The sequence below is a fragment of the Anolis carolinensis genome, chromosome 1 (assembly GCF_035594765.1).
Source record: "Anolis carolinensis isolate JA03-04 chromosome 1, rAnoCar3.1.pri, whole genome shotgun sequence".
Lineage (NCBI taxonomy): Eukaryota > Metazoa > Chordata > Lepidosauria > Squamata > Dactyloidae > Anolis > Anolis carolinensis.
The window spans coordinates 211,540,326-211,567,266 of record NC_085841.1 but is presented as its reverse complement, the minus strand read 5'-3'; the positions used below and the strand labels follow the sequence as shown (position 1 = coordinate 211,567,266).

The 26,941-nt window shown below is 40.1% G+C and overlaps 1 protein-coding gene across 1 annotated transcript in view; it reads left to right on the top strand.

The window, feature by feature from the left end:
• myo3b (myosin IIIB) overlaps positions 1-26,941 on the top strand; it is a 316,686-nt gene that overhangs the window by 787 nt on the left and 288,958 nt on the right. The window contains exons 2-5 of the mRNA XM_008119035.3: positions 1,280-1,414; positions 11,494-11,598; positions 12,318-12,417; positions 16,996-17,072. Of these exons, the coding sequence (XP_008117242.1) occupies positions 1,280-1,414; positions 11,494-11,598; positions 12,318-12,417; positions 16,996-17,072 (417 nt within the window). The remainder of the gene's footprint in view (positions 1-1,279; positions 1,415-11,493; positions 11,599-12,317; positions 12,418-16,995; positions 17,073-26,941) is intronic.

Below are 26,941 nucleotides of genomic sequence, written 5' to 3'. Positions count from 1 at the left end.
TTGCCTCCTTCTTATCCAACATATTCACTTATCCAACATTCTGCCGGCCCGTTTATGTTGGATAAGTGAGACTCTACTGTACTTTTTCTGTCAAATTTGTTGTATAACATGTTTTGGTGCTAAATTTGTAAAATCATAACCTATTTTGATGTTTAATAGGCTTTTCCTTAATCCCTCCTTATTATCCAACATATTCGCTTATCCAACATTCTGCCGGCCCATTTATGTTGGATAAGTGAGACTCTACTGTACTAACAAAATAGTATAGGCATCTTTCTTTGATCATGAGGGAAATGCAAATATCAGGGTGTTGGCTGTACAGGCAGCCTCTGAGTTATAAACATCCGACTTACAAACAACTCATCATTAAGAACGGGTGAGACAACAGGACGGAGGGAATTTTGCCCCTCGGAAGGAAAATTCACTCCTCAAAGAGTTATCATGGGGAAGTTATGGCTGGAATGACACTTTAAAATGTTCCAACTTAAAAATTCAGCTTAAGAACAAACCTACAACACCTATCTTGTTTGTAACCTGAGGACTGCCTGTATATGCAAATAAATGAACGCAGCTAAAATGTGAATATTTAAAAATGTGTGCAAGTTCACTTTTGTTAGTTATATATTAAAATGTTATCTTATGGAAATTTGTATGAAAATAATGTATTTCAATCTAATACAGAATAAGGCCATGACGGACATTTTAATGTATTTCTGAGGGGGGCAATAAACATCTTTAGCCTCTGATAAATACTCAGTCTTATAACCACATGATTACTCGTATAAAGCTGGTATGTAGCCAGAAAACTGAGTATTCCTATATCCTGTGCAAAGAAGCAAAATCTTGTTGGCTGGGACTTGGTAATTTGGTACAAGAAATTAAATTAGACATAATTTGTTTTTACAAATTGAAATGTATCTCTGTGATCTGAAGGGACAAGATGTTGCTCAACAACAGCTGGCATCTGCAGGTCTTCTCATATTGCAATAAAAGCCCATGTGCTGCTCACCATCTGTCTGTAATGAAATGCCACAGGTTATCCCAGATTATTGAAATATGCTCTCATGTTCTGCCAGCTCACACAATCCTACACAGAGTTTGACTTCAGTGAGATTTAAGTTGCCTCTCTGAAAACAAGATACTTGCTATGCTGTATTATTTTCTTCTGAATGAATCAGACTCCCTGATTTGACGGCTTCAGTGCATTTTTCCCATAGAACCTTGCAATGATAAAGTTGTAATATTAGAAAATACAGTTATCTGTGTGTCTCCATTTTAGGATGTGGACGAGGAAATTGAAGCAGAATACAATATCTTACAATTTCTTCCTAACCATCCCAATGTTGTTAAATTTTACGGAATTTTTTATAAAGCAGATCAATATGTGGGTGGACAGCTCTGGCTTGTGCTTGAGGTAAGATACTTTCTGTCACTGACTTTTTATTAACAATGCCAGCATTTCAAAGCAGGGAGCAATCTATATGTATGAGAGGTCCATAAATGTCCATTCCCAACATATGGATATATTAATATTTCGATTAATAACAGCAGCATCAATTATCACCATCTTAGAACTCAATGACAGACCAGTTATCAGATTCAAAATGCACCAACTGTGTATTTATATGCAATTTTTTTAATCAATGTTTAATGTATTTAATTTTTGACTGATTGAATTGCCTGTAATATTTTTATACTGTGTTTTATTGTAAGCCGCCCTGAGTCCCCTATGGGTGAGAAGGGCGGGATATAAGTATTGTAATAAATAATAATAAATAAATAAATATTAGAGGCAGAGCCTGGGAAGTAGGTATGTCATCAGAGACTGCTATGCAACCCTGTGCCTTGTAAATACATGGACTCCTGCCCTGTATGAACTGTGCAAAGGGGACTTTAGTTAGAAAGGAAACGCATTATGATGGCAGCCATTGTGCCTTTGTTTCTGCACCCATTTGGTGTCTTGATCTGTCTGTCTGTCTTGCATTCTAGTTGGTCTCTCAGTCTTATCTATTTCTCTGCCTTCCTGTTTCTGGATTCAAATAGTTTCTCTCTCTTTCTATCTGTCTTAGTCTCCCAAATTAATTGCATAGTTTTAATGGGACCATTGGGTTGTTGTATGTCTTTCGGGTTGTGTGGCCATGTTCCAGAAGTATTCTCTCCTGATGTTTCGCCCACATATATGGCAGGCATCCTCAGAGGTTGTGAGGTATGGATAAACGAGGTAAGGAAAGGAAAGAATATATATCTGTGGAGAGTCCAGGGTGTGGCAAGAATCCTTTGTCACTGGGAAGCCACCATTAATGTTTCAGTTAATCACCCTAATTAGCATTGGAAAGGTTTTGTCTCTTGCCTGGGGGCATCCTTTGTTCAGTCATTAGCTGTCCTCTGCCCTCAGAGGATGTGGGCGAAATGTCAGGAGAGAATACTTCTGGAACATGGCCACACAACCCGAAAGACATACAACAACCCTGTGATCCCGGCCATGAAAGCCTTCGACAACACAATGGGACCATTGTTTGAAAGTCACAACTGAACCCACTCCCAATGGCTGTCCTGAACACATAGCTTTTTCTTGTGTCATTCCATCCTTTCAATGCATCTGACAGTTTAATCGCATACCATCCTGTTTCTAGAGATATTATTTTCTGGACAGCTCTTGACAATTATTTTTAAAGCTGTAGATGTAGGTCCTTGACATTGTACTTATCCTCAAAGACGCATGGAAAAAAGAGATTTTGATGAGTTTTTCATTAAGCCTTCTATATAACTTGCAGCATTCTCTCTCTCTCCGGTTTACCTGAGGACAAGCCCCAAACTAAACTGCAGACTCAGGCTATTTGAAAGACTGGGGGAGGGATAGTGGTGATATCTTCTAAGAGGGTGAATGTAGGTTCTTGGGCAGATGATTTGATTGAGGCTCTCACACCATGAAAGATATTGAGAGGAAGGAGCGCTGATCTTAGTGGGGAAATAGTGCTAGGAAAAGTGTTTTCAAAGCCTTTCATCTGAACTATTCCTTCATGCCTAACTCCCTACTCAAAGTTCCTGTTTGACCTATGCATAATTTGAATTTTCTTAGTGGGGACAGATAGCAGCTTTGGGGAAGGCAACCAGGCACAGCAGCATATTGGTAAATATATGGATGAGTTGCAGTAGTTAATTGAGGATTTCTTCTTCCAGTTGTTTAACAAGCAGCAACAAACTGACTCCCCCACCCTCCACCCCATGTTAAATAATTCTACTAAGATTACAACAAATTGAAATGTACATGAGACTATAATAACATAGTAAAAGGTAAAGGTAAAGGTTTTCCCCTGATGTTAAGTCCAGTCATGTCTGACTCTGGGGGTTGGTGCTCATCTCCATTTCTAAGCCAAAGAGCCGGCGTTGTCCGTAGACACCTCCAAGGTCATGTTGTTGTCGACCGCGTTTTAGGGGATCGGGCCCTTAAGGAGAGACCCGACCCGGTCCTGAGAGAACGGACCTTGGCGGAGCCAATAGGAAAATATAAGCCGCAATACAACCTGAAGCCGAAATGAAGAAGGTCCGCCAAAGTTGAAGGAAAATTCCGCCAAGGAGTCTTTATTGAGCAATTCAGCTGAAGAGGACTCTAGTAGTGATCATTCAGTCTACTAGGGTACCACATAATCAAAATAAAGCCATATTTATTCAAAATTTCAGTCTGACAGCCCTTTGAATTTCCCGCCCTGCTCCCCCGCCCATCTGATCGTTGATAGGCTAGAAGGTTGAACGAGGCGGGCTTTCGTTTCCCGCCTTGGGGTGTCAGAGGTGGAAGTAAAGATGGGTGGTGATGAGCCATATTGACAGGCTCTGCAGGGCGCCTTCCTGAGGTGCCCTGGTTTTTCCTTTGGGTGAGATATGACAATGTTTGCCTTGGGGCGAATCACCTTTAGGTCAACACTCCGAATTCAGCGACTCAAGCCCTATATTGTCCATGCAATCTGAATTTGATTGGGTTAAGCGGTGGCAGATTATCCTTTTGTTTTTGGGAAGGGAAGCCTGGGTCATAGGAAATGGGATAGGTTCTGGGGTTCAGGTTGAGTTCAAAATATTTCCTATTTGATTTCATGACTTGGCAATTGTATGAAATAAAATGAAAAATAAAATAAAGTTGGAATATAAACCCTGCTGGGAAAAATACATATTTTCCGGGGATCCTAAAGAGTACAAATACATATAGGCAGATAGATAGATTTCATGGAAATATGGGAGAATCCATAAAAGTGAGTTACATTGCATTAAGGGGAATCATGAATGATATAAACAATTGAAAAAAACATTTGATAAGTACGAAGTTCATAACATCTGGGGAACCCAATATGGAAATTCATAAAAGTGGAGTTTTAGCAGCATGATTTTACAATTCATGAAGTTAGCCCAACGATTAGAAATTCATATAACAGTGATTCATGAGGGTGTCCAGGTACATAGAATATGAAAATTCACGGATACATTGGGAAAAGAGTTCATCTGTGGTGGAAGGAATTCATAGAAATAGCATGGGGAAGAGGTACATGTGAGTTGCAGTCTTTGGAAGTATAGGATTTCATAAGTTCAGGGGTTGGTCTGGGGAAGAGTGTTCTTCTCATTCATAAAATTATGAAGATGTGAATGAAACGTGGAGGGCGCCCGACCAGGCACCTTCCTGGCAGCTGTAGAGAGGGTGAAGGTCCTTGGAGAACTATGTCTCCCCAGCGGGAGAACGATCCCCCATCCACAGTTCACAGAAAGGGACCAGTGACCTCTTAAAACCATCCCGCGGGTCGCGGGGAGAGGAAAGTCCGGGATAAGGCTGGAAGAAAGCAGTCTGGCTTGAAAAGAGCAGTCGGTTCCGTTTGACAGTCAGCTGATGAGGTGCCGAGAACTGGACCGATTTTGGTTCCGCTGGTGGTCCTTGGGTCAGGAGCCTTAGGAAGGGTTAGGACTAAAAGAAGAGCGTGCTAGGGGTAATTTTGATAAAGATATGAGCCAATTTGTATCGTCCGCCGTATTAACCTATGGCGGGGGAGCCTCCGCCAGAGTTTAAAGGTCGGACGGGTTAGAGAGAGAGAGAGGGGGGGGATTGCGTGCAAAAGAAGGAGTCAGGGAAAGACACAAAATAACCAGATAGAGAGTGTTACTGTTAAAATGAATGCTACTTTTATTGGGGGGATTTGTTACATAGTTCAGGGAAGGGGAAAGTGAAGAAAAAAAAGATCTTTTAATAATAGTCTGCTGCAGTCCCGCTCTGTTCCTTTTGGTGATGGATCTGCGGAACTCTCCGCTGCGGGTTCAAATCAATTTGAAAGCTGGCGCCACGGTCATCAATGTGGCCGGCATGACTGCATGGAGCGCCGTTACCTTCCCGCCGGAGTGGTACCTGTTGATCTACTCACATTGGCATGTTTTCGAACTGCTAGGTTGGCAGAAGCTGGGGCTAACAGCGGGCGCTCACTCCGCTCCCGGGATTTGAATCTGTGACCTTTCAGTTTGCAAGTTCAGCAGCTCGGTGCTTTAACACACTTTGCCACCGGGGCTCCAATAACATAGTAAAGGTAAAGGTTTCCCCTGACGTTAAGTCCAGTCATGTCTGACTGGGGGTTGGTGCTCATCTCCATTTCTAAGCCAAAGAGCCGGCGTTGTCCGTAGACACCTCCAAGGTCATGTGGCCGGCATGACTGCATGCAGCGCCATTACCTTCCCACCGGAGCGGTGCCTATTGATCTACTCACATTGCCATGTTTTCGAACTGCTAGGTTGGCAGGAGCTGGAGCTAACAGCGGCCGCTCACTCCGCTCCCGGGGTTTGAACCTGGGACCTTTCGGTCTCCAGCTCAGTGCTTTAACGCACTTCGCCACAATAACTTTATTTTTATATCCCGCCTCCTTCTTCCCGAAGAGACTTGGGACAGCTTACATGGGAACAACCCCGATCTAACAAAGATTAAAACCAAACATAGATTAAAACATAGCTCAATAAACTATGGGCAGTTTTTCACAGACACGTTGTCCGGGGGCCGATCCAGAGTGTCGAATTCCAAATCTGTCCCTTAATGGTTTTTACTGCCAGCCCCCAATCACTGTGAGAGTGGGAAGGAGTCCTGATAGGCTAGGGGAACAAGGGATAGCCATTGCCATCTTGTAACTAGCCCAACTGTTTTTGTAGACCCAAAGTTGTGGTAGGCTCTGGATTCTTGGGGATAATTCAGAGCAGCCAAAAACGTTTATTAATATGATTCAAGATCATTTAAAGGAGCCTTGGCACACACTAATCTGAATCAGTTTGGTGCATCATGCTGCTGCTATGGAGCTGATTTCCCCCCGCTCTTTGGGATAAAGAGTCTATATACAGTAGAGTCTCACTTATCCAAGCCTCTGGATAATCCAAGCCATTTTTGTAGTCAATGTTTTTAATATATCGTGATATTTTGGTGCTAAATTCGTAAATACAGTAATTACAGCATAACATTACTGCGTATTGAACTACTTTTTCTGTCAAATTTGAAGTTAAGGGCCCCTGGTAGTGGCGCAGTGTGTTAAAGCGCTGAGCTGCTGAACTTGCAGACCGAAAGGTCCCAGGTTCAAATCCCAGGAGCGGAATGAGCGCCCGCTGTTAGCCCCAGCTCCTGCCAACCTAGCAGTTCAAAAACATGCAAAAGTGAGTAGATCAATAGGTACTGCTCCGGCGGGAAGGTAATGGCGCTCCATGCAGTCATGCCGGCCACATGACCTTGGAAGTGTCTACGGACAACGCCAGCTCTTCGGCTTAGAAATGGAGATGAGCACCAACCCCCAGAGTCGGTCACGACTGGACTCAACGTCAAGGGAAAACCATTACCTTTTACCTAGCATGAAGTTTTGGTGCTTAATTTGTAAAATTATAATCTAATTTGATGTTTAATAGGCTTTTCCTTAATCCCTCCTTATTATCCAAGATATTCGCTTATCCAGGTTTCTGCCGGCCCGTTTAGCTTGGATAAGTGAGACTCTACTGTAGATGTATCCTATGAGTTTCTTTCAGTTTTTACAGGCTATGCTTGCCCTGCTTGCCCTGGGGCTGTTTTGACCTTTGAAAAAATCCAAATAATCAATCTGGATGACAGCTTGCCTGTGTGTCTCCTGTTTCACATCTGGTTTGACCTTGAAGAATACTTGGTTGTTATGCTTTCCTCTAGATTGCAGTCATATAGCTAGGGAAAAGAAGATTGAAATGTTAGCGTCATTAACTTATCTGAAATACCCAGCACGTCAGTATTTGCATAGCAACTTTGTCCATGTGCAGCGGTTGCTATTTATAACACTTAAATTCGGTGAAAGAAACTCCATACAAAAGACTCAGATCCTTTCATGACTGTTTCTTTGATGAAATCATATATTCTATGTGATGTGGCTAACTTTTGGAGTAATTAAAAGTAATTTTAAAGAAGTGCTCATTTCCCTTCAGGGTATCTGCAGGCTTATAAATTATGAACAATATTTTCCTCACTCATAATTCTTTTGAATACTTGGGTCATCCAAAACTGAGGTCTTGCTACTTAAACCTGGAGTGAGCAACTCGTGACCTGCCAGATGGAGCTGGATTACAATTCCTATCTTTTCTCATTGCCTATACTAACAAGTGTTGATAGCAGTTAAAATGATGTAATTTTGAAAACCTTTAATAAAGATCACTTGGGGGGGGGGAAGAGGGAGGGAGGGGGGCTATACAGTATTTATTAAAATAAATATAGCATCCCTACTTCGTGGATTTTCACTTATCGCGGGTGGTCCTAGAACAGAACACCCGTGATAAGTGAGGGAACACTGTAAGTCCAGGGATCCATTTTCTGATGGCTTTACCCTGGAGAGGTGATGCATCCCAAACCAGGGATGAAGTTATGCGGCCATGGGAAATTGGAGTGTTGGCCATGGAGTAGGCTGAGTAAACTTTGTTGTTTAGAGATCAACTTGTAAACCGATGGTATAGCTCATATACTGAAGAAATGGAATCCTACATACTTGGAGCAAGATTTGCCAACAATAAAGCTAATATTTAATGTATCAGTTTAGGGCAGGGGTCCCCAAACTTTTTAAACAGGGGGCCAGTTCACGGTCCCTCGGACCGTTGGAGGGCCGGACTATAGTTTATATGAACAAATTCTCATACACACTGAACATACCTTATTTTGAAGTAAAAAAAAAAAACCAAAATGGGAACAAATACAGCCTCAATGTTAATCATAATCATAATAAAAATAATAAAGAGGGTTGGAAGAGACCCCTTGGGCCATTTAGTCCAACCCCTTCTACTTTGGTGCACCAAAAGCACAAGCAAAGCACCCCTGACAGATGGCCAGCCAGCCTCAATGATGATGATGATGATGATGATGATGATGATGATGATGATAATAATAATAATAATAATAATAATAATATCACACAGTCCCAAATGCTTGGGAAGTGTTCAACTTGTGATTTTGTGATACGAAATCCAGCATATATATCTCATTTGCTGTGTTATACTGTGTCCTTCTGTCAATAATAATAATAATAATAATAATAATAATAATAATAATAATAATAATAATAAAGAGGGCTGGAAGAGACCCCTTGGGCCATTTAGTCCAACCCCTTCTACTTTTGTGCACCAAAAACACAAGCAAAGCACCCCTGACAGATGGCCAGCCAGCCTCAATGTTGTTAATAATAATAATAATAATAATAATAATAATAATAATAATAATAATAATAATATATCGCACAGTCCTAAATGCTTGGGAATTATTCAACTTGTGATTTTGTGATACGAAATCCAGCATATATATCTCATTTGCTGTGTTATACTGTGTCCTTCTGACAATAATAATACAGTAGAGTCTCACTTATCCAACACTCGCTTATCCAACGTTCTGGATTATCCAATGCATTTTTGTAGTCAATGTTTTCAATACATCGTGATATTTTGGTGCTAAATTAGTAAATACAGTAATTATTACATAGCATTACAGTGTATTGAACTACTTTTTCTGTCAAATTTGTTGTATAACATGATGTTTTGGTGCTTAATTTGTAAAATCATAACCTAATTTGATGTTTAATAGGCTTCTCCTTAATCTCTCCTTATTATCCAACATATTTGCTTATCCAACATTCTGCCGGCCCGTTTATGTTGGATAAGTGAGACTCTACTGTAATAGTAAAAAGGTTTGGAAGAGATCCCTTGGGCCATTTAGTCCAAACCCCTTCTGCCTTTGTGCACAAAAAGCACTAACAAAGCACCTATTAATAATTATTAATTTAATGATAATTAAAATACCATTATAAACAAGCAAAGCTTTGGAAGGAGCGCACCAGGCGAGGAAGGAGGTGGGAAAGGCACGCGCTGCTTGGGGCGGGATAAATGGCTTTGATGGGCTGCATGTGGCCCCCGGGCCTTAGTTTGGGGACCCCTGGTTTAGGGTCTCAAACAGTCTTACGATGGTCTGAACTTGTAGCTACTTCGAGCTCAGGACAGAGGGAAGTAGGCAGAACAGGAAGTTATGCCCTTTTGTAAATGTTGTCATTTTCTGAGCATGTTGATACCTCCCTCTCAGTTCTGAGTGTTGCTATTTTGCTTCCAATTCTGTGAGCAATCAGCATGACCCAAGTGTACTGTTAGAGGGAGGGATGCTGATGCCTTGTTTTAATTGCATTGTTGTGAATCTGGTAGTGAACATCCTGTCAGAGGAGCTTTAGAAAGCAGTACTGTTCATTCTGAAACTATGGGATGTTATATCCCAGATGGTCTGCTTGTAAATAAAATAAAAGACCAGAGAAAAGGGCAAATGGCACAGTAGCTGCTAGAGATGCAAGCATGATGCACCAAGGCTGTGAGTAAAAACTTATTTAGGAAGTGTAAAGAGGTTATGAGTTAAACAGAGATTATTGATATGATTTTATTTGTTTGTTAAAGGAAAAAGGGAGTTATATATTAGCAAGGAAAAGCCTAACATGGAAACCAGCTAGAAGCAGTGTTTGGTAGGTTGCCATGGTAACACAGCTTCCCTTGGGAGAAGAAAGGGGCGTGGCTAAGTTGACAGTTGGAGCATATTCCCTTTTTAAAAAGTTCAGTTGCTGATAGGGTTTTGAGAGGATCTGTTGCTGTTAGGTTTTGAAAAGATTAGGAGCTGTGGGAATCAGCTAAGGACGGCAGCTTATTGTTCACTCAGGGAAAGGCTGGTGATATAAGTTGACCGGGTGTTTTATTTACTGTTCGAAAAGAAGTTATTTAAGATATATCCATTCAAGCAAGACTACATTGTAACTTAAGATCCGGAACGTTTACTGATTGAAACCACACGCTTATGTACCAAAATAAACTTGAGTTTTATTGTTCATAAAGATCAGTCTCCTTGCCTCTCTGTAAGCCTGAAGGAAGACCATTACCTCACGTTGGTGGCAGTTACCCTACCTATCTATATAAGTTACCGTACTTTTCTATATAAGTTACCATCTTTACTCATTTAAACCCATCAGTTCTGTTATCCTTCCTTATCCACTAAATCCTCCCTGTCATACATTCACACATCCTCCATCCCTCCCTCTCACACGCGCGCACATCTCCTCAATTGGAGGCAGCGGTGGGATTCAAAAAAGGATTTTACCCTGCCTGAGTTGAGTTTCACAAATTGGGCCTCTCTTCAGGAAGGTTTTGATTTTATTTGTTTTTCTCTTTTGTTCTAACTTTTGGAACATTATTAGTGGGGAAATGTTTGCAGGAAGCCGTGCTTTTCTAGATCAGACTGTTTCTTCTCAGTTGTTGACAGAATAGGCCATTAAGTCTGATACAGAAAGCTAGGTCTGCAGTCTGTTTTATATTTCCTAAAGGTAAAGGTAAAGGTTTCCCCTGACGTTAAGTCCAGTCATGTCTGTCTCTGGGGGTTGGTGCTCATCTCCATTTCTAAGCCAAAGAGCCGGCGTTGTCCGTAGACACCTCCAAGGTCATGTGGCCGGCATGACTGCATGCAGCGCCGTTACCTTCCCGCCAGAGCGGTACCTATTGATCTACTCACATTGGCATGTTTTCAAACTGCTTGGTTGGCAGAAGCTGGAGCTAACAGAGGCCACTCACACCGCTCCCGGGATTTGAACCTGGGACCTTTCGGTCTGCAAGTTCAGCAGCTCAGTGCTTTAACACACTTCACTTAACAGTACACAAACAAAACATGTGATGAACATATACATTATTTTAGTCATATCATTCTCCTAGAATGCCCCAAAGTGGTAGGAATTCAATTTGTTCTTTGCAAAGAAATGCTGTGTGCTACTTGTACCTATGTGGCATTCTTCTTTGCATGGGTTACCTCTGATATTCACAAGGGCCTAGATTATTCCTGTTTGGAAGTGAGTACTGTGGACACAAGTAGTGTAAAATGAAATTGTATTTAATGTGCTTCTCCTGGTATATCCTTGCAGAGGTTTGTAAACTCTCGAGTTACAGAGTTCTTTGTGCTTCCCTCTCCCGCCCCTTTCACAGCTGTGTAATGGAGGATCTGTCACAGATCTCGTCAAAGGCCTGCTGAAGTGTGGCCAGCGCTTGGATGAAGCTATCATCTCATACATCTTATATGGTGCTCTCCTGGTAAGGATGTTCCTCAAGCTTCTGATGGCAACAGAGGGTGCAATTCACTCACTGGATACGTATTTCCATTTATAAGTGATGGTGTTGCTGACAGTAAAATGCAGGCTATTAAAGTATAATAAGAAATGTGTGTAATGTATGCAGTTTTTGTTAATGTGGGATTTGTGTATTGATAGTGTTTAAATGCAATTTGTGCCATGCTTATATTGCAACTGATTGCATCATCCAGAATGTACCATAATGTGGAAAGAGTTAATTGCCAAGAAGCTATGAAGACCTTGATGTGTGGATAGAACTAAGGAGTATCCAGACACAAGTGTTTGTGCATAACGATTGCATGAGTTCAGTTCAGTTCAGTTGAGTTCTGTCTGCCTAGAGTTCGAGTCAAGTTCTGTTGGAGAACAGAGCAGTCCTGTGTTCGTCTGTCGTCTGCAAGTCTGTTTGTGTTGATTATTGCTGCATACAGTAAAACTTTGTAAATAGCTTTACCAGCGTCTCTGAGTGTCTCTTCGTTCTGCGTTGCACTGCTTCCATCCAACTACTGCTGCGCTGCAAATACTCTGACAGTTTTGAGGATGCAATGCAGTGGGCAAATGTTTCTATAGTGTAGTTGCAGGTTATTTTGATTAGCCTTTCTAACATTACGAGAATTATGTCTCAATTTTGAACACAACATGGTGTCCTTATCTCTCCCTTTTCGTCTGCTTGTTGACACTCAGGGTCTACAGCATTTGCACAACAACCGAATCATCCATCGTGATGTCAAAGGGAACAACATTCTCCTGACAACAGAAGGAGGAGTGAAGCTTGTTGACTTCGGTAATAATAACTTACTTTCCCTCCTTCCTTCCCTCCCTTCCTGTAGTAAAGTCAGTACTGTTAAGCCCTTGGTACCTATTTTGCTACTGTGTTTCCCTGAAAATAAGACAGTGTCTTATCTTAATTTTTGTTCCCAAAGATGCGCTAGGTCTTATTTTCAGGTGATGTCTTATTTTTCCATGAAGAAGAATTCACATTTATCGTTGAACAAAAAAAATGTACATTTATTATATACTGTACAGTAGTTGTCATCACAAACCAGCATAACCAAACAAATTGTGAATCTTATCAAGAATTTCTTGTTACTACCATTATTTCCATGTACAACACTTTCTGGTACGTACATTTACCGATCCTGCATGCTCTGGTGTTCTGTTTGGCAGGCATGCTTCCAAACAAAAACTTTGCTAGGTCTTACTTTCAGGGGAGGCCTTATATTTAGTAATTCAGCAAAACTTCTACTAGGTCTTATTTTCTGGGGCTGTCTTATTTTCGGGGAAACAGGGTAGCATGAAGGAGCAAAGACCTTTTGATATATGAAGGCTAAACAAGATACAATGTTTAATGTTCCCCCTGAATGCTGGGCTACCTTTTTTTGTGAATTGCCATCTATCTTGTCACCTGTTGTATGTTTTTGCGTTTTGTGAAGTGATGACAAGGCAGACAGCATCATCACAATACATTTCATTTGTATCCGCCTCTTGTCATGGCTCAAGGAGAGGTACAAAACAGCCAGACAGGAGGTATTTTGTACCAATAGGCTAGCAGTTGTCGGAGCCCCCGGTGACGCAGTGAGTTAAACCCCTGTGCTGGCAGGAATTATGACTTGAAGGTTGAGTTGCTGACCTGAAGGATGCCGTCTCGAATCCAAACTGGGGAGAGCGCAGATGAGCTCCCTCTATCAGCTCCAGCTCTATGTGGGGACATGAGACAAGCCTCCCACAAGGATGGTAAAAACATCAAAACATCTGGGCGTTCCCTAGGCAACGTCCTTGCAGACAGCCAATTCTCTGACACCAGAAGCGGCTTGCAATTTCTCAAGTGGCTTCTGACACACACACACACACACACACACACAAAAGCATCTTGTAGCAGTCATTTTCAAAAGCAACTAAAAAAGTAATTACATATTTTAATTATTTTTCATAAAAGGATGGGAAACTACAGTTTCTTTCAAGACATTGTAGCTAAACCAATATTTAACCATTGTGGAGCCTTAGGATGTAAACATAACTAGTTAGTTTGAACAGTAAAATTACAGGCCCAAAAATCCTTCATATATGCTTTTCTGCTCTCCCATGCATGCACCCATAGCATCAGAGCACCTGTTCACAGAAATAATCTTGCAAATGCTTTTTTCATTGCAGTGAAAGTTGGGTTGGCTGCCTCTCTAATCTAGATTTTAAATATTATCTTTCACATATGAAAAGAACGCATCCTTCTTTCTCAAATGGCTGTGACTTGCCTCCAGCACATTTATTCCCTCCCAGCAGAAGGCAAAGTGGTCCTCTGGGTCCAAAAGCTAACAGATCCATTTAATTTGCAATTACAGCTGTTAGATATGAATGTGACTGAAATGAGAAGCCACCATAAAAGGATAAAAGGGAGATGGCAACAGTGTGCTTTGGATAGGCATCATTTCTGGATTCATAATAAGATCAAGTCATAATAATTTAAAGAAACATACCACAGAATTTGGACTAAGGATATGACACAAAGAAAGTAGCAATCCTATTTAGAGTTACGTCTGAATCATCTTTGCTGGATTCAGTGACTAATACCTGCAGAGGATTGATCCAGGAGGGTTGGCAGAACAAAATAGTAAAGTGAACAGTATCATCATAATCCATAAAATACGCACTTTCAATCAGCGTGGCTTATTCAGAATAATCCTCCAAGTGAGCAACTCACTCCTCAAAATATAATAAATTGCTTTATATAAAAACAAATTTAACGGTGCATTACTGCTAATTTCCTGGTACTTTCAAGACTAGCTTTATTTTATGTATTTTTTAAAAAGAAAATATATGGTAGTTGTAATGGGGAAGCTCGGTGATTATTTGTCCAATGAATGTGAGAGCAGATGCCTCTTTATGACCTACGAGAGAGGGAACGTCTTTACTGATGACTAGCTGAAACATTCAGTTTGAAGTAGCAATTGTACGAACACCTAGCCTAAAGCAACAGCTTCTTTTCACAACCTCTTTGGAGTCAAATGGAAGGGGCTGGAAATCACTTTTTATCTGACACTATCTTCCCAGGACAATAATTAGCACTAGACTGAGAGCTGCAGGCAAAAGCCTATCACCGCCAAAAGAAAAGAGCATGTCAGTGGGAGGACATTAGAGAACAATATTGGTTGAGTAGGATTTGCCAATATTTCATGCATAACTACTATGTTGTGCTTTCCCGGTGGAACATAAAATCCAAAACCAAGGAAAGACAGGAGACTGTTTGAGTGAGCAATTAGCTATGTTGCATGTTGACAAGAGATGGATAAAAGTCCCAAAATATGGAGGGCCAATGTTTTGTTTTTGTGTGTGGCTGACATTTCTGTCTTTTCATATACAGTAGAATCTCACTTATCCAACATTCGCTTATCCAACGTTCTGGATTATCCAACGCATTTTTGTAATCAATGTTTTCAATACATCGTGATATTTTGGTGCTAAATTCGTAAATACAATAATTACTACATAGCATTACTGCGTATTGAACTACTTTTTCTGTCAAATTTGTTGTATAACATGTTTTGGTGCTTAATTTGTAAAATCATAAGCTAATTTGATGTTTAATGGACTTCTCCTTAATCTCTCCTTGTTATCCAACGTATTCGCTTATCCAATGTTCTGCCAGCCCGTCTATGTTGGATAAGTGAGACTCTACTGTACCACTTGCAAAATCTTATATAGCACAAGTTTGTCATAAATTTGATACAATGAAATCTGTTAACATGTTCAAACAGAAGCAAAATGCAGCGTCCAGTTCACAGTATCGACAATATTCCTGATTCAGGTTCCTTCTACACTGCCCTATATCCCAGGATCTGATCCCAGATTATCTTCTTAGCCCAGATTATCTGGCAGCGAAGACTCATATAATCCAGATCTAACCAGATAACCTGAGATCACATTCTGGGATATAAGGACAGTGTAGAAGGGGCCTCAAGGCCTTTCCAAACAAGCCCTATATTCCAGGATCTAATCCCAGGTTTTCTGCTTTAAACTGGATTATATGAGTCCACACTGCCAGATAATCTGGGATAAACAGAAAACCTGGGATCAGATCCTGGGAAATTGGGCCTGTCTGAAAGCTCTCAGTTAATCTGATAAGAATGAGGGAATGGGACATATCAGATTGCTGTGTGTGTTTGCAAGGAGGACAAAATTCACTTGGAGATACAAAGGCCTAGCCTGGAATATACAGTCAGCTCTCCGGGTCCCTGGATTATGCATTCATGAATTCCACCATCCATGGCTTGAATATATTTTAAAATATTCCAAAAACTCTGATTTTGCCATTTTGTATAAAGGACACCATTTTACCATGGTGTTGTAGATAGTAGGACTTGAGCATCCATGGATTTTGGTATCTATGGAGTCCTGAATCAAACTCTAATGGATACTAAGAGTGCACTGTTAATGGCATTCAACTGCAAAACACTAACTAAACAAAATAAAAAAAAACTTACAAAGCTTGCATTCCAAGAATATTTACTGTGGTTATATTTCACTTTTGTAGCTCACATAGAACTCTTGAATTTATTATTTTATTTATTTACAGTATTTATATTCCGCCCTTCTCACCCCGAAGGGGACTCAGGGCAGATTACAATGAACACATATATGGCAAACATTCAATGCCAACAGACAAACAACATATATAGACAGACACAGAGGCATTTAACATTTTTTTCCAGCTTCACGATTCCGGCCACAGGGGGAGCTGTTGCTTCACTGTCCACTAGTGGCTGTACTTCCTCATTCCTTTCCTCGTGTTTTGCTGGCAGTTTTTATGATGTTGTAAATTAGTTAAATTAGCCTCCCGCATAAAGCGTACCTAAATTTCCCTACTTGACAGATGCAACTGTCTTTCGGGGCTGCATAGGTCAACAGCAAGCTGGGCTATTTAATGGTCAGGGGCTTAACCCAACCCGAGCTTCGAACTCATGACCTCTTGGTCAGTAGTGATTTATTGCAGCTGGTTACTAGCCAGCTGCGCCACAGCCCAGCCCAGAATTATTTGAAATAATGCTTATAAAGACCACAGACTTATATCATCTTAGTTAGGAGAATGTCCCATTGAAAGGCGACTCAGGGGTTGCAGTGATCAGGAAGCTGATGAAAACTAAGTGTCTTACTCTTTGTAGACATGGTGTTATTATTGTCCCTTCCCAAGTGCTGGACTAAGATCCACTGACAAGGTTCTCACACAGGGCACTATCTTCACCTTCACCTTCGGCAACAAAATACCATAGGCCAGGCACAACTACTAACATGGAATATTTCTTAGGGACTTTACCAAAAGGAATATAAGAATGCTATTAGGTCAATGTTTTTAATATATTTATTATTACAGGTGTTTCTGCACAACTCACCAGCACCAGGCTGAGGAGAAACACTTCAGTGGGAACTCCGTTTTGGATGGCACCTGAGGTGAGCTTTATAATTGGACTACTATGGTTTGTTATGACTTTTGTTAAAAACAGTTTTTAAGATTTCAAGAAATGCGTTCCAACTACAAGATAGTAAACAGCTAATTTCAGGTCACATGTCGAATGTTACATGTCAAACACAGAAAAGAAAGTGAACCCACATCCTTGGAGAATATGAATTTTTCAGTGAATGTGCTTTACATTCATTCTTTCTCTAGAAAATATAAATAGTTAATAGTTTTATTTGTCTATAACACTGATAATTCAGTGTAGCTGGTACAAGACATCATGTAATACAGGTAAAAATTTGGGGAACGTTAGTAATTTTCAGCTGTAGAATTATTTTGTCTAATAACTGATATTTTATAAGATAATGAAAACAGACTAAAGAAGGTAGAATGTTTGTTTTCTTAGTACAATTAGTATTTTTATTTAGTCGTGTAAATAGTGGCCATACATAAGTCTGGTGGATTCTCTTGAAATGCAAATAGCATCTTCAGATGGGCTGTTTTATATGGGTTGTGGTTGAAAAAGGAAGAATCAATCAGGTGGTCAAAATACTACACTTAGGCAGAAAAAAAATGAAATGCACAGATACAGAATGAGTGATGCCTGGCTCGACAATATTTCATGTGAGAAAGATGAGTCTTCGTGGACAACAAGTTGGACATGAGCCAACAGTGTGATGCAGCAGCTAAAAAAGCCAATGAGATTTTGGGCTTCATCAAAAGGAGTATAGTGTTTATTAGATCAAGGGAAGCCATGGTGCCTCTCTATTCTGCTTTGGTTGGACATCTCCTTGAATATTGTGTCCAAATCTGGGCACCAAGGTTTAAATGAAATATTGACAAGCTGAAAGGTGTTCAGAGGAGGGCAGCTAAATGATCAAATGTCTGGAGGCCATGAATCCCTATGAGGAGCGTCTTAAAGAGCTGGGTATGTGTAGCCTGTAGAAAAGAAGGTTGTGAGGAGACATGATAATCATGTATAAGTATGTTAAAGGGTGTTATAGGGAAGAGGGAACAGGTTTGTTTTCTGCTGCCCTGCAAACTAGGACTTGGAGCAATGGGTTCAAATTACAGGAAAGGAGATTCCATATGAACATTAAGAAGAACTTCCTGACTGTAAGAGCTGTTCAACAATGGAACTCTCTGCCTCAGAGTGTGGTGAAAGCTCCTTCCTTGGAGGCTTTTAAACAGAGGCTGGATGGCCATCTATCAGGGTTACTTTGATTGTGCTTTTCCTGCATGGCAGGGGGTTGGACTAGATGGCCCATGTGGTTTCTTTCAACTCTATTATTCTATTATTCCTGTCTCCCTCCCTTCTCTACCTCCAAGTCTAGTCATTTCTTGTCGCTGCTGTTCCTGTCACAAAAAATTATGCAAATTCTCTGTGTACAATTAACAGCATATGTAATTTGGTAGTTAGAATTACATATGAGACTTCAACATTTTTAACCACATGAAATATTTTAGAGGACTCAGTATGTCAGCTTTTGGTGATTCTTGGTAGGTTATGTCATCTCATAATCTGGAGTGTGTGAACTGAGATCATGGGGATGTGGCCTTGCTCCTTATCTGGCCAAGTTCTTCTTGCAGGAATCCTGGAACAGATTGTGCTAGAAATGTATCTTGTAGGCACTCTGATCAGTTACAAGAAAGCAACAGAAAGAACAGTTGCTTGCCACTTCTTAACTTTGTACTTTGAAAAGATTCAGATTCACCCAAGACTGACTTCACACAACTCCTGCTGCTTCCATATAATGGATCTTCAGAAGAGAAGAATTCTCTTGCTGAATTCTAGGACAATCAATCAGAGAAAAAACTCGTGGGTTGGATGGACCAAAAGCCTTACTTGGTGTTAAGATAGCTTATTTGTACACAGACCGTAACTGGCAGCAGAGAATGGCACTTTATAAGCATGTGTTTATGTACCATGCATTGTGGCAAACCATACAGGAAGGAAGCTTCCAATAGGTGCCCTTGGGAATTGTTTCCCTGATAACCTTCTCTATTAACCAGGAAATGGTGGGGTACTAGTGGTGATGGGGCCAGTGTTTCTGTGCAAGACAATGCCATTTAAAAGTGACACCATATCCTGTTAATGACAGGAAGGTGTTGATGAGGAACTGGAAAATATAGATTTTTAGACATATATTGCATGCACATTAGAAGCAGTGAAATGGGGGGAGGCTGTTATCTATATATTCCAGTGTGAATTGGTTCCTAGTACAGCTTGACAGGTCAAGAGTGGCCTCTTGATGGATCTCTCCTGGGATCTGTAATTTGCTACAGGCTTTTAGAGGGCTTAGATAGGAAAATGCTGATCATGCACATTTATGTCCATGTATGTAAGCATGTAAAGTGACGTACTAATGACGAGATGTATGTAGAAGCATGTTCTTTGTCTGAAAAGGTATAAAAGGCAATGTCAATGCCTTGATTGGGGCTCTGGTTTGCTTTTGGAAGAGATTCCACTTCCAGAGACTCAGCTGAAAATAATAAACCGGACTTTTTGGCCTCTCAAAGGATTGCTCTTGGTGTTATGTCTCCTATCATTCTACAACAGTGTCTTATGATGTGTTTGGCATACTGTTTATTACTCAGATCTCAAAAAATCAGGAGATCAATCCCTCACTTCTGTCTACTCCTTGTCATGCACTTTATTCTGTTGCTGGTCCTTGCTTCTCAGCAAAGGCAGAATAGCAATGTCATTCAGCATAAAGCATTTCTGTTGAATAGTGGGCAAACATATCTGGCATAGAAAGGATTATCTTTCATGCCTCGGGCATAATGATGACCTTAACCCTGTGAACAGGTATGTCAACCAGTCCTTTTAGTATCTCTTCCGAGACAGGATCTTAATTTCCTAGAATTCCCTGATGCAAATACCTCCTAGATCTATTGTATCAGAGCCTTGTTACCTTGAAGAAATAAAAAGAAACCTAAGAATGTTTTGTCAACAACATGCTGTTTTTTTCCTTCTGTCATAAAAATGATCTTTGAATCAAGTAGCTAATATACTTCTTAAATCTGTATTTTGGAGCATGTGAGAAGCAATCAATAAAATAACAGGAAGTATCTGAATACATTTTAGAAACGATTGTGTCTTTCAATAGCATTATTAGGAAAAAATAGTCAGGATTAAAAAAAAAAAGTTCATACTGAGAAACAGTGTCATTTTTGGGTTGTTGTATGTTTTCCGGGCTGTATGGCCATGTTCCAGAAGTATTCTCTTCTGACGTTTCGCCCACATCTATGGCAGGCATCCTCAGAGGTTGCGAGGATGCCTGCCATAGATGTGGGCGAAACGTCAGGAGAGAATACTTCTGGAACATGGCCATACAGCCCGGAAAACATACAACAACCCTGTGATCCCGGCCATGAAAGCCTTCGACAACACAGTGTCATTTTTGATGATATTCCTCAAGTGTCTTGTTGAACAAGTTCTTTCAGCTGGAAGCTCTCACTTTTTGCTAGAAAAGCATTGCTCCTTATCAAACTGTAACAGATTTCATTTGATTGATCATTCAAAATGATAACTCACAATGTCGAACTTGGAATTAAAATAAACTCTAGAATAGAATTTACAAGCAGCCTTTAGATACCTTTTATTGAAAAAGCTAGCTTCCAGCATAAGTGGCAGAATTCTGTGCAGTTGAAAATAGCAACCTCAGTTTTTACAATGTTTTTTGGGGTAAATGGAAATAAACATTGCCTAATGCACGCAGTAATCTAAAAGGGACCCTGCTCTCCTTTGTCCCTTTATTTCCTTCAGCATGGCCTGTTTGCCACTCACTGGCCCACATCATATCATAGGGCACCAGGTCAGTTCCAGGTTATTCGCTGGAGGTTTCTTTACTCTCTATTTGGCTAACATGAGTTTCTTTGATCTGGATAGACATTTCATTCAGCACTTGAGCTCTTTGTTAAATAATGCGGAGAGTTTGTGCCCACTAAATTCTAGGCGGAATTAGAGAAAAGTCAGAATGTACAGCACCATTAAATTTTTTCATCCCTCAGAGGCATTTGAAAGTAATCATGCATAGACAGATTTGTTTCAATGGAAAAATAAAAAACAAAACCCAACTAGGAGATTTATGCGCTCTCCAGAAGAACAGAATTTGCAGAGAATGTGTATTTTCTAATGCATAAGAATAGATAACATAATTTCCTTGTTTATTATGAACTCTCTGCTGTAACCATAATTTTGTAGATCTTTCTCTGCTCTGATTGTATTTGTGCTAGTGCTCCGGCAGTAGTGGAGAGGAGGGATGCTCCAGACAAAGAAATAAATGGCTATTGAAAAGAGGGGAGAGAAAGAGGGGGAGCGAGATGCATTCAGTATCAGCTTTCCAGGGATGGCAAGGCACCATTTCATGTGAAGGGGTTTTGCCCACTTTTCAGAGGCAGTTTCCTATTTCTGCACCTCATTTCATCCCATTCAGTTGGTCAACTTTCCTTAGAACATTTCCAAAGGGCTGGCAGGACTGCTGTGGGGAAGTGGTTAGATCCTTTCCCCTCTAGCTCCCTTGCACATGCTTTGGATTTGGTCCCATATATATTCAGATAAAAACACACATTCACACTGAATCAATGAGTGCACTAAACGGAGGAAGAACTTAGAGGATCTTGCCCGCATTCCTGTCTGAACAGAGATACCATATATGGTAAACTATCTTGGGCCCCGGTGGCGAAGTGGGTTAAAGCACTGAGCTGCTGAACTTGCAGACCAAAAGGTGCCAGGTTCAAATCCCAGGTGCAGAATGAGTGCCCGCTGTTAGCCCCAGCTCCTGCCAACCTAGCAATTCAAAAACATGCCAATGTGAGTAGATCAATAGGTACCGCTCCAGCGGGAAGGTAAAGGTGCTCCATGCAGTCATGCCGGCCACATGACCTTGGAGGTGTCTACAGACAACGCCGGCTCTTCAGCCTAGAAATGGAGATGAGCACCAACTCCCAGAGTCAGACAAGACTGGACTTAACTGTCAGGGGAAACCTTTACCTTTTACCTTGGGCAGGGATCTCAGTTCTTTGATAGAAGAACAAGTGTGTACAGTCTGAAAGCACAGATGCCAGGAATGGGGATAGCGGGCATCATTCTAACTCTCTCCTCTACATATCTCCTTTGCACTTTGAAAAGGATCTATGTTTCAGTTGACATAGATGTAGGATGGAAAGGAAAGAGGGTTTTGGCCCATGGTTTGCCTCACGTGAAATTGAATAAATGACTTCTGACACTTCAGCCTTTACTCAGATCAAATTAAGCCCTCTGTTTTAAAGTTGTTACTGCTGGGCTGCCGGGGAATCATACATGGGATATATATTAACAACCATTCACTATATTTGAACATGGATCCTTATGTAGCAAAACGGGGGGGGGGGGGGGGGAAGGAAAAACATGCTATATAATATACTATAAAGTAAGTTATAGTTCTATACTTTCTCAAGTATTCGAAGGGTGAAAACTTGGGGCTATGTCCGGTCTTATTGTTATCTAAAGCAAACTGTATTGTTTTATCTATTTTGTAAACTCCTCCGAGCCAAATTGGGAGTAGCGGTATATAAGTCCAATAAATAAATAAATAAATAAATAAATAAATAAAATCACTTATATATTATGGTTGTAGTATCTATATATATAAAAGGGTAATGAAATTTTGGCCTAGGACAAAACAACAAAACTACACATCCCAGAAACACTAAACTTGGCAGCACAACCCCTCATCCATGCCTCTACGTTCATACAACAAAAATAAAATAAAAATAAAATCCTAATTAGAGGGAGAGGAATAATTGTTTTTATCCAATTGCTGCCAGTTAAAAGGCTAAGCTCCGCCCACTTGGTCTCCTAGCAACCCACGCAGCCCAGGGGACAGGCAGAGTTAAGCCTCACTTAGGCCTCTTCCACACTGCCTATAAAATACAAATTATCAGATTTGAACTGGATTATATGCCAGTGTAGACTCAAGGCCCTTCCACACAGCTGTATAATCCATTTATAATCTTATATTATCTGCTTTGAACTGGATTATCTTGACTCCACACTGCCATATAATCCACTTCAGTGTACAGTCAGACACAACTGGACTTAATGTCAGGAGAAAACCTTTACCTTTTACCTTAACTGCCACCAATTCCTCAATACTTTATTTCCCATAACACCATACTTCACCACAGCAACGTGTGGCCGGGCACAGCTAGTCAGTTTATATATTCCAACTGTACAGATAAGTACATATTTCAATGTCCAATTTTAACAAATATAATTATTGGCACATAAAGTAGTCTTATTATAGTCTTGATAATATTCTCAAGGTTTGTAACACTCTTCTTCAAAATCGATCATTCAAAGTAAATCAAAGTTCCATGTCAATAGCAACAAAGAAGGATAACTCCCTGGTTAAAGGAGTATATTGGTGGATTCCAAAGTTTATACAGTATATGGATCCCGAAGGTAATGTGGTCAATCAAATCTGGTTGATACGACTGGTCTCCCGGGTATGCATCCAGTTTCGGCGACCTTCTTCAGGTAGACCTTCTTAAGGTAATCCTGGAGTTCCCTCTGTTTGTTTTAGGTAGTATATCTTGATGCTCTGCTGTCTTATTTCTTCTTATAGAAATAAATAGAAAAGAACTATCTAGTGCTCTATTTGTAAATTGAGTCAAAATAATACAAACCATACTAAAAATAGACATGTATAATACACTCCAATAATATCTTATATAGTATACAAATATCAAGATTCACAACAAATGAAACTTACATGTCCTTATGTAGCCAAGAGGAGACTGGATATGCGCAAAATTATTAGTAGATCTGGGGGATAAAAAGTTTTGCAGAAGAAATAGAAAAAGCCTTAAAGAAAAAATAAACTGCAAACAAGCAAAGATTGAACGATGACTCACTATTTGGAGAAATTAGGACTATATCATTGAAACACAGGCTGCTCAGGAACAGTGTCAGATTTTAAAAACGCTTTGAAGCCCCCAGCTGCTTAGAGACGCATTGCTAGGAACAATCGTAGCACATGCTTTTATTATATTATCCATCAAGAACACTGTGTCCTATAATGCTCCTAATTGTGCTGGGGTGTTTAAATATACTTTATAGGAAATTTTTGAAAGCATACTAATTTTGCAGGAAGTCAGGTAAGTTACAACAAAGAAATAATAATTAAGAGTTTGCTTCCTCTTTGCCCACACATATATATTAAAAACACTTCATTTAATATGTGTTCAAGGCAAGCAACACATATTTTCTCAGTACTGCAGATACGAGTCTAATACTGAGATCCTATTTACTTGCCTTTTGTCACCTAGTTTTTTTTCCGTGTCAGGAGCAACCGGAGTTGCTTCTGGAGTGAGATAATTGGCCGTCTGCAAGGACGTTGCCCAGGGGACGCCCGGATGTTTTGATGTTTTTACCATCCTTGTGAGAGGTTTCTCTCATGTCCCCGCATGGAGCTGGAGCTGATAGAGGGAGCTCATCCGCGCTCTCCCTGGGTGGGATTCGAACCTGGCAGCCTTCAGGTCAGCAACCCAACCTTCAAGTCACAAGGCTTTTATCCCCTAGGCCACCTAGTGACCCCGTGGTTGAGGCAACATTTGAGAATATTGGACTTTTCTCCTCATGACCACTAGGCAAGGGATAAGTAATTTCTACATATTTAGATGTTGTTTGAATCTATCTCCCATCATATCTCATTATTGGTTTCGTTGACTATGGATTAACGTACAACATCTGGACAGCCACATGTTCTCCACTATGTGGTGGAAGTTCCTTTTTTTTTTTAACAGAGGCTGGATGGTCATCTGTCAGGGATACTTTGATTGTGCTTTTCTTGCATGGCAAAGGGTTGGACAAGATGGCCCATGTGGTCTCTTCCAACTCTATGATTCCATGATTCTATGCATAACATGCTATAGCATAATGTCCTTTGTGCTCATGTCCACAAAGCAAAGGGACACAACAAGATCATGGTGCTGCCTACATGTGAATGCACACACCATCATCCACACTTCCTCTATAGAGATGTAATATGTGTATGTGATACCATTTTGCAAATATTTAACAGAGTGCATAAAGAGGTGACTCCTTTCTCCATAGAGCATACATATGTAGTGTACATGCAGAGAATATCTGAAGAATACTGTTGTCCGGTCATTATTTACATAACTCATTATTTTTTAATTCATTTTTATTAAAAGAGAGACGAAAAACAAAAATACAATTGTAAATGTGTATATGTGCCCCCGCGGGTATTTTTCATTACAATAAAAGTGGGAGAACATAAATGGTAAAGAAAAGTAGGAAAGTAGCAGGAAAATAGTGAGCAAAAAAAAAAAAAAAAAAAAAAAGAGAGAGAGAGAGAGAGAGAGAGAGAAACAAAAAGAGTTTGTCAACTTTCTATCTCTTCTATCGAGGTTTTAAAAAAAAGTCCATATATTTATAGAGAAACTAGCTGTGCCCGGCCATGCGTTGCTGTGGCGAAGTATGGTGGTATAGGAAATAAAGTATTGAGGAATTGGTGGTAGTTAAGGTAAAGGGTAAAGGTTTTCCCCTGACATTAAGTCCATTATAAATGGGTTCTATAGCTGTGTGGAAGGGCCTTGAGTCTACACTGCCATATAATCCAGTTAAGATCAGATAATCTGTATTTTATAGGCAGTGTGGAAGAGGCCTAAGTGAGGCCTAACTCTGCCTGTCCCCTGCTAGGAGACCACGTGGGCGGAGCTTAGCATTCTAACTGGCAGCAATTGAATAAAAACAATTATTCCTCTCCCTCTAATTAGGACTTTATTTTTATTTTGTTTTTGTTGTATGAACGTAGAGGCATAGATGAGGGGTTGTGCTGCCAAGTTTAGTGTTTCTGGGATATGTAGTTTTGTTGTTTTGTCCTTGGCCGAAATTTCATTACCCTTTTTTATATATAGATATACATTTCTTTTCTTTAAGGAAGGCTAACCTCCCAATTGCTGGTGCTATTTTTTATGGTTGGGAATCTACTTTTCTTCTTCTCTTATTTTAAATATTCTTTCAAAAGAGTCCAATCAGCTGATTTCTTTGGTATGCCTTGATTAGTTTTAAGGCATTGCGTTAATTTATCCATATTCATAATGTCTAATATTTTCAATATCCAATCCTCTATCTGGGGAGCTTCTTTCAATTTCCAATTCTTAGCATAAATTTCCAGTTTTTAGCATATGTGGTAGACTTGCAAAATTACAAAAAAATTTTGACAAAAATACATGGAAAAATTCAAGAAATATTAGGAATAAAATTCCAAATGAAACCAGAATACTTTCTTTTAGGAATGCCAGATTTTGAAATGGACTTAAGCAAAGATATACTATTCAGTTACTTGGTGACAGCGGCTAGAATAATCTATGCTACATAACTCATTATTTGATTTGGGTATCTCAAAGTACTTCATTAGGGATCCATTGATTCACCATAAATAAAGCTGTCAAACTTCTCTATGATGGGATAGACTGAAGCTGATCAAACAATCTTCATAGCTAGTGCTTTGCTTCATTATAACCACGGTGATGTTTGCTTTTTGATATTTCAGAAGGGAACAAAACAAAAGGCAATTGATTTTGATAGGCCTAGCAAAATTGATCGTGATGTCTTTCCATCAGAGTCGCAGCCTTGAAGGAGTTCATTTACATGATTTCAGTGAAGTGATATTATAGGGAACAGATGTTTTTGGAAAGTGGATAAAGAAATTAAATAAACTAGAAATGCCTTAATGCCTGTCATGGTGATCCTGCCAGTATCTCCTCTCACTATGAAATTTTCTGTTAACAAGAAAAGAAAACATATGAGGGGTACATAAGAAAGGATTTTTAAACATCCAAGATGCAT